Source organism: Mesoplodon bidens, assembly GCF_964165515.1.
Source record: "Mesoplodon bidens genome assembly, chromosome: 6".
Taxonomy (NCBI): domain Eukaryota; kingdom Metazoa; phylum Chordata; class Mammalia; order Artiodactyla; family Ziphiidae; genus Mesoplodon; species Mesoplodon bidens.
The window spans coordinates 74,936,337-74,951,621 of record NC_138162.1 but is presented as its reverse complement, the minus strand read 5'-3'; the positions used below and the strand labels follow the sequence as shown (position 1 = coordinate 74,951,621).

Sequence of the window (15,285 nt, the reverse complement as noted above, 5' to 3'; positions counted from 1 at the left end):
TTCTAAGATTCTCCTGGATATTGGCAGTTGAGTGCTAACTGACTCAGATTTATTTTTTAGAGTAAAACATATCAAAATGCAGTTGTACCCCCAGTGGGAATGTAGGGCTCTTGGGTGAGTGACTTCAACTTTAACCCTGCAAATCACCTTTCGTAGTGAAGAAGACATGTGCCGAGTCTGACTTTGTGTGCAACAATGGCCAGTGTGTTCCCAACCGATGGCAGTGTGATGGGGATCCCGACTGTGAAGATGGTTCTGATGAAAGCCCAGAGCAGTGCCGTGAGTGTGACTTGCTTTGGACTTGAACTTTTCCAAGCTGTTCCGTGTCTCATGGCTCTAAGTATTGTATAATCTAAACCTTGGTTAGTTTTCCTTGGCCTCCCTTAAAGTTAGGCCAGTTGACTCCAAGGTCAGTCAAATCATTCATTAACAGCCAATCTTTAAAAACATAAAGAATGTTCTTCCTAGTCTAACAAGACTGACGTTCTCTTGGGTAGCTTCACTATTGAACATTTAAGACTGAAGCCAGAAGATTCAAGAACTCCTTGACTAGGTGCATAGATTTCAAATGTTTGATGATAATGACTCTGAGTGGATGGTACTCTGGTCCTGGAAGCTAAGTCAAGATGTGAGGGTCCCCCCGTGGGCCAAGTATAAGCTTTTAGATGCACAGCTTCTCATGTTGTGAAAAAAAAAAATCCATTACTGAAGGGGTAAGGTGACTAGAAAAGGATGATAGAGCAATTTTTAAGAAACATGTAACATAAAGTTATTAAAGTAGGGAGCTTACAGCTTATTCTTAAATAAGAGAAACTTCATAGGTATGCAAATACGTGTGTGTCCTTAGGCTGATATTCAGGAAAAAGTCTATGAGATCATAGAGGAAGATGATTTGGGACTGTTAAATTAGAATCATTTGCATGTCCTGGTGAAGAAAGTCTCAGTGTTCCTTTTAAGGCAGTAGAGGCCTGTTAAAGCACTAAAAGTGGACGTCTAACATGAACAAAGTTTAGGTCTGGAATCAAGCAGAAAGGAAGAGATGTGTGTTAATTTCAGTTTTCCAGGCAAGATGTAAGGGAAGTTATATGAGCATTGGCCAAGGGAAGTGAGTTACCATAGGTGAGGACAGGTTCCATAAAGATTCAGCCCAAGTTTTTAGTGGGGGATGACCCCATAAAGTCAAGAATTAGGGGGTGTCCCTACTTTGCAAGATGTCAGTGGAAAGGAGGTTGTGAAGGAAGCCTGTGAAGGAATCCAGGCAAAGGAAGACTTCATAGGTGATAGACCATCTGGCTTTTAATGAAGTTGGGATTAGGTTGCCAGTATCTGGTCTGTCACTTGATACCCAGCAGATAAATAATGGTCAAGGAGCAGGCCAGCCAATGAACATAACCACGCCAAGTAAAACAAAAGCCAGGACTGCGCACACCATGGAACCTTGACAGAGTAGCACGGTCAAGGCTCTCTGGTGGACTGCCAGGTAGCCTAGATTGGCATGGCTCCCAAGCCGTGGAGCTGTCGAAGGATCTGCCCAGGCTTCAGCTAGTAAGTCGAATTTCACCCGTGTGCCCGGCCACTGAGTTACAGATGTCACCACTTCCAGGCAGCACAGGAGCAGCAGCTTTGCCCTCATGAGTTTGGAGGCTCTTTTGAGACTGTATATCATCAACAGATATGAGAACATGCCGCATAAATGAAATCAGCTGTGGCGCCCGTTCCACTCAGTGTATCCCAGTGTCCTGGAGATGTGATGGTGAAAATGATTGTGACAGTGGAGAAGATGAAGAAAACTGTGGTAAGAAGATCAGTGTTGAGTGGCTTATCCCAAAGACCCTTTTGCTCAAAGAAGGGTGGGCATGAAGGTGCAGTTGACTTGACTTGCCTTTTAATGACTTCACTCTCTGCTCTACTACTTGTCCTTCCTAAGCGCCCTCAAACTCTGAGAGAAGTTCGCATGGTAACTGACCATTGCTTGCTTGGGTGTTTCTTCTAGGCAAATAGAAATAAGAAGGTAAGTCATCCAAGGCACTTCCATGTAGAAGTAGCTCAGTAAAGCCGCAGTTGTGTGGACTCTTGTCTCAGCCACGACAGTAACTCGTGGGCCTTCCTCACTTCGGCTCAATCAAGCTAGAAAGGGACTAAGGCCAGCAAACACATCCCTAGGTCGAAAATTGGATCTGCTTAGTGGAGTAAACTACTTGAGTCTCACACAAGCATTTCTCAGCCCCCAAACTAGTTTTTCTTTTAACCTTTCCAAAAGTTAAACTGGCACAGAAGTAGGAATTAACATCTTGCTGGCAGATACCCAAAGACAACTCTACCCAACTGGTGGTACCTTTGTCTCCTATCACAGTTCCTGCCTGTAAAAGCGAACTCTTGTTTCCTAGCCTTTCATGTTTCTGCTCTTGGAAAATATGTAATAAAATGCTCGATGTTAAAGGTGAGGCCCTGGGAAAATCTCTAGGTTAAACAAACATTGCATTGAATGTTCTTTCAAGCTACCGCCCTTTTTATAGGGCCTCCTGAGACTGACAAGCACAGGCCTCTTGATGCAGTAAGTGTACAACGAGCTGAGGGTACTTGTAGTTGAAACACCAGTCTTGCGCGTAGAAGTCACCTCCTGAGGTCATTACCACTGCACCTAGTCCAATGAGTTTTGGCATTTAATCCTAGAACTGAGATTTATGGATTGGCAAGCTGTGGCACTGCCATGTGTTTCCCTCTTAAATCCAGACTTTGCTTCCCAAGAGAGTCGTGGTCTCCACCCCAATCACCACCAATTTTTGACCTTAATTAATCTGGCAGGAATTTGAGTCAAAGTACAAACTGGCTAGTCTGACTAGCTTATCGTTATTATTGCACCTGGCTGCTAGATTGCGGTTCTAGCCCCAGAAGTGACTTTCTAAAACTTGAAAGTATTGACGACCTGTCATTCCTGATCCTGGTTGGAAGGACCAAAAGAGAAGGAACCGTGTATGGTGTTATAATACATGGGGGCTACTTTTTGGTGATGGTGTCATATGCTTATTATGAATGAATGTTTGCTTATATACCTGATGCATGATAATCTCAGCTCATGATATGTGACCTGGCCTGATGAGCAGTATATCCATTTAAAGATAACTCATGTCTGCCTTCCCCAATGAAGTCTCTTGTGACAGTTTAAGTTATTCATCACTGTCCCTTTAAGATGCATCTCATCTCAAATTAATTTCTAGTCTTCAACTCTTTTCTCAGTCCTACGTTTCTCTTCTTATTCAAATGTCCTAGCATCTTTTACATGGTAAGACTGTTTCCTAGTATTCTGAGAACTGCCTATTGATATAATCTGACTTTAGCTTTTAAGTTAGGCAAGAAAGCTGGGATTCATGATCCATGATCGGCATGTTAGACTTTGGGACAAGATGCTTGAAAGGACAGGTCTGGATGCATTTTCAGTGGGGCATCCTCTCTCTCGATAGGCAACATAACGTGCAGCCCTGATGAGTTCACTTGCTCCAGTGGCCGCTGCATCTCCAGGAATTTCGTGTGCAACGGCCAGGATGACTGTAGCGATGGCAGCGACGAGCTTGACTGCACCCCACCCACCTGCGGGGCCCACGAGTTCCAGTGCAGCACCTCCTCCTGCATCCCCATCAGCTGGGTGTGCGATGACGACGCAGACTGCTCGGACCAGTCAGATGAGTCCCTCGAGCAGTGTGGCCGCCAGCCAGTGATCCACACCAAGTGCCCAGCCAGCGAGATCCAGTGTGGCTCTGGCGAGTGCATCCACAAGAAGTGGCGATGTGACGGGGATCCTGATTGCAAGGATGGCAGCGATGAGGTCAACTGCCGTAAGTAGCTTTCCTTATCAGTATGGCACGTTCAGTTCTCTCCCATGTATCAACCAGAGACACTTTGGCTGGCTTCACCCCCTGCCGTTCCCTCCCGCTGTAGCTTCCCGAACCTGCCAGCCTGACCAGTTTGAGTGCGAGGATGGTAGCTGCATCCACGGCAGCAGGCAGTGTAACGGCATCCGAGACTGTGTCGATGGTTCTGATGAAGTCAACTGCAAAAATGGTAAGGGTCCCTAGTTGTGGGTTGTTAGTCAAAGGACTGCTCTGATCAGACCCACGAATGGCATCTCTCTTCTGTGTTTCTCTTTGTAGTCAATCAGTGCTTGGGCCCTGGGAAATTCAAGTGCAGAAGCGGGGAATGCGTAGATATCAGCAAAGTGTGTAACCAGGAGCAGGACTGCAGGGACTGGAGTGATGAGCCCCTGAAAGAATGTCGTAAGTGAAGGGGTTGCTTAAGGACAGATGTGGGAAGGTGAATTAGACCCGGCAGAGCTAATGCGGTTTGGAGCCTGCCTAATGCCTGGGTAAACTACTTTAATGAACTAGGTTCAATTGTTGGGCTTAAAAGTGAAATTTTATGACTTAGAAGTAGTGACAAAGTAGTTCCTAGTTTCACCCCCTTCAAGAGAACCAATCAGCAATAGAGAAACTTGACTAAATACTGCTTAACTAACTGGTAACATGCCAAGGAGATTGGGTTTACTTTTCCCCCAATACACGCTGAGATGCATATCTATAAGACCGATTATTAGATCTTAGAAAAATCATGGGCTTGACCAGACTATCTAGACAAGTTATCTCAAACAGCCTGGATCTTAAATGTTAATAGGACAAATATCCATTTGAGTGTTGAGTTACTCTACTACCTTTTGATTTCAGATGTAAATGAATGCTTGGTTAATAATGGCGGATGCTCCCATATCTGCAAAGACCTAGTTATAGGCTACGAATGTGACTGTGCAGCCGGGTTTGAACTGATAGATAGGAAAACCTGTGGAGGTGAGTCGAAGAACAGAGCCCAAGCCCCGGGGGTGATGGGAAAGGTCAGTAGATCTCCGTAGGTTATCTAGGAACAGCAAGACTAATTCTAATTTCCCTCCTAGATATTGACGAATGCCAAAATCCGGGAATCTGCAGTCAAATTTGTATCAACTTAAAAGGCGGTTACAAGTGTGAATGTAGTCGTGGCTATCAAATGGATCTTGCCACTGGCGTGTGCAAGGCAGTAGGTAAATGGACTTGGACTGGTGTTGCTCTGGTACCTTTATGAGTACACGATTATGAAGGGTACAGCCAGTGACTACAACAGTCAAACGAAATATAAAATTTTAAAAGTACTTGAGAGCAATGATACTAAACTCACAGTGCGATATCATAGGTTAAATAGCAAATTGTTGCCCCAGACTCCCGCCTTGGTCAGTTCCTTTTGCATATGGTACCTTGAATATCTGCTTACTCACTGCTTCCAGAACTTGAGTGCCATTCACCTAATTCAAATAAGTAACTTATCGTCAGCCGCCCTCTTATTGAATGCTGTGACTCTGGGGCTGTCTTCTTAAACCGTAGGAAGTGCTGAAGTGCTCGCAGGTCCCAGGGCATGGACTTCAGCAAGTGTACTCCTGAGGCATTCAGCAGTGCCCTCACGTTTTAAGTGCTCCTCTCTTGGGAGGAGGGGACTTGGAAGGATGTTGCCTTCTTACAGCAAAACTAAATTAACCTGACTCCTGTCTTGCAGGCAAAGAGCCAAGTCTGATCTTCACTAATAGACGAGACATCCGGAAGATTGGCTTGGAGAGGAAAGAATATATCCAACTAGTTGAACAGCTAAGAAACACTGTGGCTCTCGATGCTGACATTGCTGCTCAGAAACTATTCTGGGCTGATCTAAGCCAAAAGGCCATCTTCAGGTAACTTTCAGTCCTTGGCATCTTCGCCTAAGTCATTGTCACTGGCCTTTGGGAAGGTGTGGAGGAATTTCTCTTGTGTCTTGCTCCAATCTAGCATCTAACTAGTTGGGAATAATAATTCTAAACACTGATTCTTTATTAAATTACTGCCAGTTCCTCATTAGAAACTAACAATCGCCTATAAAATAAAAGATGGCTACAACTACAAGATTATAACAGACAACATCTTAATGTTTCCAATTTCCCCCCCTTTCTCCCCAGTTAGTTGAGAACCATTCATAGTTGCTACAAATAGAAATGGTAGTGATAGCTTTTTCTTAACGGCAACTATAGAAGCTCAGGTGATGGTTACTGAAACAAATAGCTTCACTTAGAAGTGTGGTGTTCTTGCATGTAGAGTACAGACCAACAACGAGATAACCTACAGTATTGTTTAGAATCAGTAAGCAGCATGGTTACATAATTAGAGTGGCGAGCTGAGCTATGGGGTTTACTAGAGTTCTTTCCGAACAAAGTTGTTGACCATTTTGTGAGCAGAAAGTCCATTCTCCGGGCTCCGATGGTGTGTCAAACTCTTAAATTTCTTGTGACCTATTCTGTTTCAGTGCCTCAATTGATGACAAGGTTGGTAGACATGTTAAAATGATCGACAATGTCTATAATCCTGCAGCCATTGCTGTTGATTGGGTGTACAAGACCATCTACTGGACTGATGCGGCTTCTAAGACTATTTCAGTAGCTACCCTAGATGGAACCAAGAGGAAGTTCCTGTTTAAGTCTGACTTGCGAGAGCCTGCCTCCATAGCTGTGGACCCGTTGTCTGGGTTTGTATTCTGTGTTTTTCATCATGTAACCTTTCGGATGCTATCTGCATAGGTCAGGAGCTTTCCTCATGCCTAAAGCAGTACTTAAATCCCAAGACTTAGCAACTCCCCAAAACGAAGAATCATCCAGTCCAAGATGTCAGTGGTGCCACGGTTGAGCAACCCGGGAATGGCCTCATCTATACAACAGGCCCTCCCTGAGCAGATGACTGCTGGTTCACATTAGTGAAACAACATTTCTGATTTGAGGTACACCAAAAGCTGTATCTAAACCCTTATGCCCACCCAGCTTCTATGCAAGTGACTTTTTTTAATTGAAGTATAGTTGATCTACAATGTTGTGTTAATTTCTGCTGCACAGCAAAGTGATTCAGTTATACATATATACATTCTTTTTTATATTCTTTTCCATTATGGTTTATCACAGGATATTGAATATAGTTCCCTATGCTATACAGTAGGACCTTGTTGTTTATCCATTCTATGTGTAATAGTTTACATCTGATAACCCCAAACTCCCAATCTATCCTTCCCTCACCCCCGCTTCTCCTTGGCAACCACAAGTCTGTTCTGTACGTCTGTGAGTCTGTTTCTCTTTCATAGATAAGTTTGTGTCACTATGCAAATGATCTGTAATTTCTGTCTGAACGCTTTATCAGGTCAGCTCTGGATGATCCAACCTAAGTAGTAGCATGAGTTGTAAGGATTTTGGTAACCACATTACCTCTAGGCTTTCATCTAAATGTGCAAATTGTCTGAAAGTCCAATGGAAATAAACAGACCTCTCTAGAAACATTTCACTGAGGACTTCCCCCAAATTGCCCCTAAATAATATAGAAAAGCATCTGTTAGGAATTTGACTATAAAGAAGATGTGGTACATATACACAATGGAATATTACTCAGCCATAAAAAGGAATGAAATAGTGCCATTTGCAGAGACGTGGATGGACCTAGTGACTGTCATACAGAGTGAAGTAAGCCAGAAAGAGAAAAACAAATATCATATAATATCACTTATATGTGGAATCTAGAAAAATGGTACAGATGAACTTATTTGCAAAGCAGAAATAGAGACACAGATGTAGAGAACAAACATATGGATACCAAAGGGGGAAAAGGGGGTGAGATGAATTGGGAGATTGGGATTGACATATATACACTACTATGTATAAAATAGATAACTAAGGAGAACCTACTGAATAGCACAGGGAACTCTACTCAGTGCTCTGTGGTGACCTAAATGGGAAGGAAATCCAAAAAAGAGGGGATATATGTATACACATAGCTGATTCACTTTGCAGTACAGCAGAAACTAACACAACATCGTAAGGCAACTATACTCAAATAAAAATTAATAATTTAAAAAAAAGGGTATTTGACTAAGGCTGTAGTGATCACAGTTGGCCCCCATGAAGCCTCACTAGAACACAGTCAGCCCACCCCTACTGTAAAACTTAACAGATATTCATCTTTTATTCCACTGAAAGAATTGGCCTTTTATACAGGAAATATATAACCTGTGACTTTGGGCTGAAATTTAAATATCAGACTTATATAGTTTAATATAGTTAGTAATGAGCTTGTAGATTCAGTGTTAACTTCTGTTTACCTAGAACGTAATTGAGACCCTTAAGTGGCACAATTTGTACGCTAGAGTTTTCTGCTCACTCTTTGAAAATGTCTGTCTCAAGCTGCAACTTTATTCCTTCTAAACCACCAAGGCTTATTTCTAATTTAATTCTTCCCAGCTTTGTTTACTGGTCAGACTGGGGTGAACCAGCTAAAATCGAAAAAGCAGGAATGAATGGATTTGATAGACGGGCGCTGGTGACAGCAGACATTCAGTGGCCTAACGGAATCACACTCGGTATGTATGTTCTTCCTTCCTCGACCACAATTCGACTGTCTGCAGGGTTTTAACTCATCTCCATAGTTAATTCTGGACTACAGCAGACAACTCCCACGGTGCCTTCTTTAGCAGGGACTTAGGATGAGAGGAACCGAACAGTACAAGTGGAATGGTGGACTTAACAGATGACATGCTCCATAATGACTAGCTTTTCTATCCATTTGGAGCTAACATGTGACAGGAATTAGGTGAATCTTGGGCCTTGTGAACTCTCATCCTACATACTCCTGGCCTAGGTGCCCTAGCATTTCCTGAATTGCAGGCTCATAATGGTTTTCTTCTGGCTCCTAAGGGGAGAACAACAAAATGCTCACCTCTTTTAATACTTCTGTAATGTCACTAACACTTCTTAAGTCAGTTACTTTGACAATCTCAGGTACCCCTTGAGTCCCCCCAAATGAATGGGGGTACAGATTCTGCATGCTGCCTCACAAGGTTGGTGGGACCCTGTTAACAACCCCTGCTGGAGAAGGAACCGTGAACGTAGAGTATTGGATTCCTTAGCTATTTTAAATGGAAGCGGAGCAGTACTGACTTCTTATACAGTGGCCATTCTTCTCCTACCCAGACCTCATAAAGGGCCGCCTCTATTGGCTGGATTCCAAATTGCACATGTTATCCAGTGTGGACTTGAATGGCCAAGATCGCAGGATAGTCCTAAAGTCTCTGGAATTCCTAGCTCATCCCCTCGCACTCACGATATTTGAGGTAAGACGTGTGTCTCACATCTAAGTGTATACCTCTGAGTTACTGTAGCACCTTGGGGAGAAAGAACAGGGGAAGGAGGGAAGGACAGAGGGGCATGACTTGAGAAACTGCTTTCACCTAAAACCTGGGACAAATGACATACTGATTCCTCATAGCATTTTAAGAAACTTGAACTCATGCTTCTCTTAGAGTTTTACATCTGATGTCCCAGACCAGCTTTAAATAAACTTGGTCCATTACATTGCCAGTAAATAATAATGACCTTAGAGACTGACTCATGTTAATCCTACACGTACATACTAATATGGGGGTTCTGTTTTAGGATCGTGTCTACTGGATAGATGGGGAAAATGAAGCCGTCTATGGCGCCAATAAATTCACTGGATCGGAGCTGGCCACTCTAGTTAACAACCTTAACGATGCCCAAGACATCATCGTCTATCATGCACTTGTACAGCCATCAGGTACTGTGGGGAAGCAGAGCCCCTCGTGGCTACTTTCAGGGTAGCAGCATGACACAGTGCCCCTGGGTATCTGTAGCTCCCTAGCAACTCAGCTTGCTCTACAATGGAACTTTCCCCTCCTGGACCCTCCCTCAAACCTGGTGCTCAGTATATTTTATTCTGACTTGCAAGTCAAAGAGCTTGAGAATTTCATCTCTTAGCCGCCCTCCCAACCATCCACGTTCTGTCTTTTATTTCAGTCCCTCCCATATCTCCTTGGCATTCATTCCTTCTTGCTAGGACTGTTGCACTAGCCTCCAAAGTAGCTTTTATGCCACAGCCTTTTCCTCCCTCCCCACCATGGCACGTCTTATATGGAATTGTGTGCTTCCTCAAACACTATGGTCTCCTGCTCAGAATACTTGACTGGTTCTACCCAAATGAAACCCTTAAACCTCCCCATAGCTGGGTTCCTTCCGGTTTGTGGGAGTGAGGCAAAGCCACAGAGCATGCTTCTCTTCTTCCTCTGAGCCTCAGACTAGCCAGTTTGTAAGCTTTGGACCAATAGTGAGGCCAGGTCCGGTCACCCATCTCCTTTCCCCACCTCTTCCCTCACCACCCATCTGTTTATGGCATAACTCTTGTCCTACTTCCAAGAAGTTTCTCTGGCTCTTTGCTGTCCTTAGAGCATGCTGCCTGTACCCTTAAATTTATCCTTCACTGGTATTGGTTTAACTTTAGGGTTTGACAGAGTATACAAGTTTAGACTCCTTGGAGACAAGGAGTCATGTCTTCAGCATCTAGAACCAAGCTTTATGTATAGCAGGCACCGGAAGACCCATTTTAAAGGACTTTTCTTTCTGAACAGGTAAAAATTGGTGCGAAGAAGACATGGAGAATGGAGGATGTGAATACCTCTGCCTGCCAGCCCCACAGATTAATGACCACTCCCCAAAATATACCTGTTCCTGTCCCAATGGATACAATCTAGAGGACAATGGCCGAGAGTGCCAAAGTAAGGCTTTTTACTTTTCAAACACAAGCAGGACATACAACAGGCTTTAGAGTAAAACACTAGCTACACAAACTAGCCTGGATTTTAAGAATTCTGTTTTAACTCACTCTTGGAATAGATTGGAGAACATATCTGCTACTGTTGCATGCCAGGAGTTCACATCACTACTTCAGGACTAACTCATTTCAACATTAGATGAGTCTATAGGTGACTATGCTGATTTATACCAATTACAGCACTGAGCCAGCCAACTTGCAGATAATTAAACAAAGTCTTAACATTTTCCTCCAAAGAAAGAGGCCTGAAATTAGGCTTAAAAAAGGCCTTGGGGGACTTCCCTGGTGGCTCAGTTGTTAAGAATCCGCCTGCCAATGCAGGGGGACATGGGTTCGATCCCTGGTCTGGGAAGATCCCACATGCCACGGAGCAACTAAGCCCGTGTGCCACAACTACTGAGCCTGGGCTCTAGAGCCCACGAGCCACAAGTACTGAGCCCGCATGCCGCAACTACTGAAGCCTGCGTGCCTAGAGCCCGTGCTCCACAACAAGAGAAGCCACCGCAGTAAGAAGCCCGCGCACTGCAACAAAGAGCGGCCCCCGCTCACCGCAACTAGAGAGCAGGAAGACCCATTGCAGCCAAAAAAAAAAAGGCCGTGGTTACAGGAAACCTTCTGGCCGTGGTTACAGGAAAACTTCTTGGGTGACATTATCTTAAACTCCTACTTAAATGAAACGTGCATTTTAGTCTCCTGTTCTTAGCTTTTGATTAACTGGCAAATTAAACCCGCAGGTTGTGAGCAAGGATCTCATATTGTGAGGTTTTTATTAGCGCGATACTGAGTCCCTACGGGGACTAGCTCCATTTACTGAGAAAGCAGTTATCAGACAATTAGGCAGGAAGACTGGTATGCCTGGTGGTCTGGTTTTGAGAGCATTTCTTGCAGCTTCCAGTAGCCTGGGACTTTGCTTAGAGGGGTCCTTAAGTGAGGCCGTCGGTCCTTTTGAATTGTCCAATTCCAGATGCTTGCAATTCTGCCTGAAGACCCCAGTGTCTCTCTGGTTTTGCTGTTTCCCTTGGTTATGGCACACCCACCCTGCAACTTGGTTTGGCAGTGGTTTGTCAATTTCCCACAGCGTTCAAATAACCCATCGCATGGCTTGTCTGGGCTAAATGGCTAGCCACTCTGGAACCTTGGCATTGACCTGGTTCTTGGTTTTATAATTCAGGTACTGCAACTACTGTGACTTACAGTGAGACAAAAGATACCAACACAACAGAAATGTCACCAACTAGTGGACTAGCTCCTGGAGGTATTGGGTTCCGTTCTGCAAACTGTTCATCTCAGCTAACAGCCACACTCTTTGTACCTACCTGTTCCTTAAATCATTAAAGCAGCCTTTAACTACTTGTTCTGCCCCTAATTGGTGACCTATATTTAAACTCCAAAGACTTAGAACCTGCAACCCTTAGCCTGACCTGACTCATTAAGATTTCTCTGAGACAGCTGTTAGTGAAATGGCTCTTATAGCATGAGACTCACAAATACTTCTAGACCGGTTATCCTTGGTACACGATTGTAGTAGATATTGAACATCAGTGATGGATGCAAAAGGGCATGAGGCTCTCTACCAGGTGGTTGAATTTCTAAGTCTGAATTCAGATCCTTCTAAACTGATTCCTTTTATTCCCCTGTAGAGATCAATGTGACCACAGCAGTATCGGAGGTCAGTGTTCCCCCAAAAGGGACTTCTGCTGCCTGGGCCATCCTTCCCCTCTGTAAGTAGATTCCCCACATATCTGGATCCAAGGAACTTCTTAAATACCCGATGGGTATTTCTAGTTCATCTAGAGATGCCCTTCCCATGGCCCCTTGTACTGTCATAGGACGCGTGACACTGAATTACCCTTGCTCCCCTCACCAGCCCGGCACACTGATTTCAGAGTCCACAGCCTTCTGTACAGTGGTATCCTTAGCACAGCGACCGGCAGTGATGAAGGGTGCTTACTGCTTTCTACTTCAGAGCTGTTCGTCTGGCTTTATCCCCTTTCATAATAAGTCCTTTCCGGTGAAGAGCACTGTTCTGTTCCCCTTCGAAATATGTATAACACTTCATACAGAGGAGCTACGCAAATGCTAAAATGATTTCTTGAGGAGTTATAGAACTTGTAGAGGGTAAACTAAAAACAGTTAAGAATTTTCAAACCCTCTAAAGCCATTCTAGGGCATGTGAATTCTAAAGCACTATGCCAAATGGCCTCTTTATTCCCAAATTATGGGATTCCAAGCTTGGCTAACAAACCAGGAGGACCCCTTGAAGAGCCCTCCAGAAGCTTCTGCAATTCGAATTCAGTCAGCCTGGGGAGGGTCCCAGGACTCTACATTTGCCCAGATGGATGTGCTGAGCTGAGCGCCAGAGTCTATAGAATAACACAACCTCTGGTCTGAACTTGTTTTAAGCTCCCAGCCCATTTATACTCTAACTTCTAGTCATCCCAGATTCCTAAAACATGAAGCTTTTATTAATTAAAAGCTTGGATTATCATGGATTCTTTAGCATGATCTTTTTTGTATGTTTTGAAACTAGACCTTGTTTAGTCACCTTCTAACTTTTTTTCAGTGCTCTTAGCAATGGCAGCAGTAGGTGGCTACTTGATGTGGCGGAATTGGCAACACAAGAACATGAAAAGCATGAACTTTGACAATCCTGTGTACTTGAAGACCACTGAAGAGGACCTGTCAATAGACATTGGTAGACACAGTGCTTCTGTCGGACACACGTACCCAGCAGTAAGTTAGCTTTGTGTCTTTATGTACCATGACTCGCAGTAGGACTTTTTGGAAAGGAGACCACAACTCAAGCTATGGCTGCCTGGGCTAGAAAGAGCCATTAGAATCATGGACCCACCAAATGCTTCATCTACTACCTGGAGATTAGACAGTCTAGGCTGTTAGAACTTAAGTAAGTCAGTTGACAAGTATCTGCCCCAAACAGAATGACAAGTCAATTAACGACATCACTATACAATTTGAGATATTTTGGGTTATAGAAACTACATGTAAACATTAGCATGAGCCAAGTATCTCCTTTCTGAACTGTTCCATCAGTTGCCTGCTGGATACTTAAAAGTAAATTAGCATATCATATATAGGGGGGTTGACTTAAAGTCAGTGTATTGAGCAAGATTCATTTAGCCAAAATGACCAAATACTTGAAAATGACCTATTGCACCTTGTAGAGCTAGCTTTCCTTTCAACAGTAGAGTCAGTCACTTGTTCTTCAGTTGAAACTCACATGGAGTATTTGGCCTTCACTTACAGAACTCTGAACAGAACAAGTGCTGAGCACTCCCTCAAGCTCTGGTGAAACAAGAGTGTGGTCAGTTCACGGCACACGTGTGTCTTTTCACATTTTTCTCCAGGTTCTAAAATCATTAAGTAGAACAGGCAGAATTAGTCACACTGTTTTCTCTCTCTACCAAGTAGATAGAGTTGAATTCAAGTTAAAATGCATTAGTGATGCAACTCAATACTGTTTGGGATCTGGCTTCCTTCTATGCACCTTTGGTCTCTGAATGACCAACACAAAAGCAAGGTTCATTTTAGAGACAGAAGTTGCTACCAGTGAGGGAATCACCAGACACATTCCATGCTTTTTCTCTTCCACAGATATCCGTTGTAAGCACAGACGATGATCTAGCTTGACTTCTGAGACAAGTTGTGACCTTTGAGGTCCAAACCAGTAATAACCCACTTCGGAATGGTAACCGAGCCAGCAGCTGAAGCCTCTTTCTTCCTCCAGTTTGGAAGAACATCGAAATATCTTTGCGTGGATCAAGCTTGTATACTTAACCATTTTTATATTACTTTTGTAAATAGTCCTGTCCACATTCTACTTCAGCTTTGGATGTGGTTACCAAAAGTATCTGTAACCCTTGAATTTCTAGACAGTATTGCCACCTCTGGCCAAATATGCACTTTCCCTAGAAAGCCATATTCCAGCAATGAAACTTGTGCTATAGCGTATACCACCTGTACATACATTGTATAGGCCATCTGTAAATATCCCAGAGAACAATCACTATTCTTAAGCACTTTGAAAATATTTCTATGTAAATTATTGTAAACTTTTTCAATGGTTGGGACAATGGCAATAGGATAAAACGGGTTACTAAGATGAACTTGCCAAAAAATTTGTAAACTAATTTTGTACGTATGAATGAAATCTTTGACCTCTCAGTGGAGGTTTGCAAAGACTAAGTATTCAAACTACTGTACATTTTTTTTCCAAGTGCTAAAAAAATTAAACCAAGCAGCTTAACCATGGTTTGTGCCTATTCCTCTAGGATGAACTTCTATAAACAAGCTGAGTTAGTATCAGGTGTTCTAACTAAATATATGAGCTATAGATCTTGATATTGTATTATATAAGGAAGCCTACAATTTGGCTTGTTTCTCTTACAATCAAGTGCTAAAAGGATGAGGTACCACTTAATACTTGCCTCCCCAAATATTTATTTTGTAAAAGAAGCTAGCTTAACCTGCACCTGGAATTCTTCTTCTTTGAGGAAAGTTCCTATTCTCATTCATTTGTTGCCTGATCCAGAAACATATGCCAAGATTTCTGTCAATTCTGCTTCTC

The 15,285-nt window shown here is 43.3% G+C and overlaps 1 protein-coding gene across 4 annotated transcripts in view; it reads left to right on the top strand.

Moving 5' to 3' along the window:
- The window catches only part of VLDLR (very low density lipoprotein receptor), a 31,665-nt gene extending 16,696 nt beyond the window's left edge, over positions 1–14,969 (top strand). For 3 of the 4 annotated variants that reach the window (XM_081236812.1, XM_081236811.1, XM_081236810.1), the window contains exons 4-19: positions 157–279; positions 1,673–1,795; positions 3,462–3,833; positions 3,937–4,059; positions 4,149–4,271; positions 4,716–4,835; positions 4,940–5,065; positions 5,572–5,743; positions 6,349–6,567; positions 8,318–8,436; positions 9,047–9,186; positions 9,509–9,650; positions 10,498–10,644; positions 12,341–12,421; positions 13,264–13,433; positions 14,313–14,969. In XM_081236812.1, coding sequence (XP_081092938.1) covers positions 157–279; positions 1,673–1,795; positions 3,462–3,833; positions 3,937–4,059; positions 4,149–4,271; positions 4,716–4,835; positions 4,940–5,065; positions 5,572–5,743; positions 6,349–6,567; positions 8,318–8,436; positions 9,047–9,186; positions 9,509–9,650; positions 10,498–10,644; positions 12,341–12,421; positions 13,264–13,433; positions 14,313–14,348 — 2,336 coding nt within the window. In that variant the 3' untranslated portion in view covers positions 14,349–14,969. The remainder of the gene's footprint in view (positions 1–156; positions 280–1,672; positions 1,796–3,461; positions 3,834–3,936; positions 4,060–4,148; positions 4,272–4,715; positions 4,836–4,939; positions 5,066–5,571; positions 5,744–6,348; positions 6,568–8,317; positions 8,437–9,046; positions 9,187–9,508; positions 9,651–10,497; positions 10,645–12,340; positions 12,422–13,263; positions 13,434–14,312) is intronic. The other variant, XM_081236813.1, reaches the window with a different exon arrangement.
- The last annotated feature ends 316 nt before the right edge of the window (positions 14,970–15,285 follow it).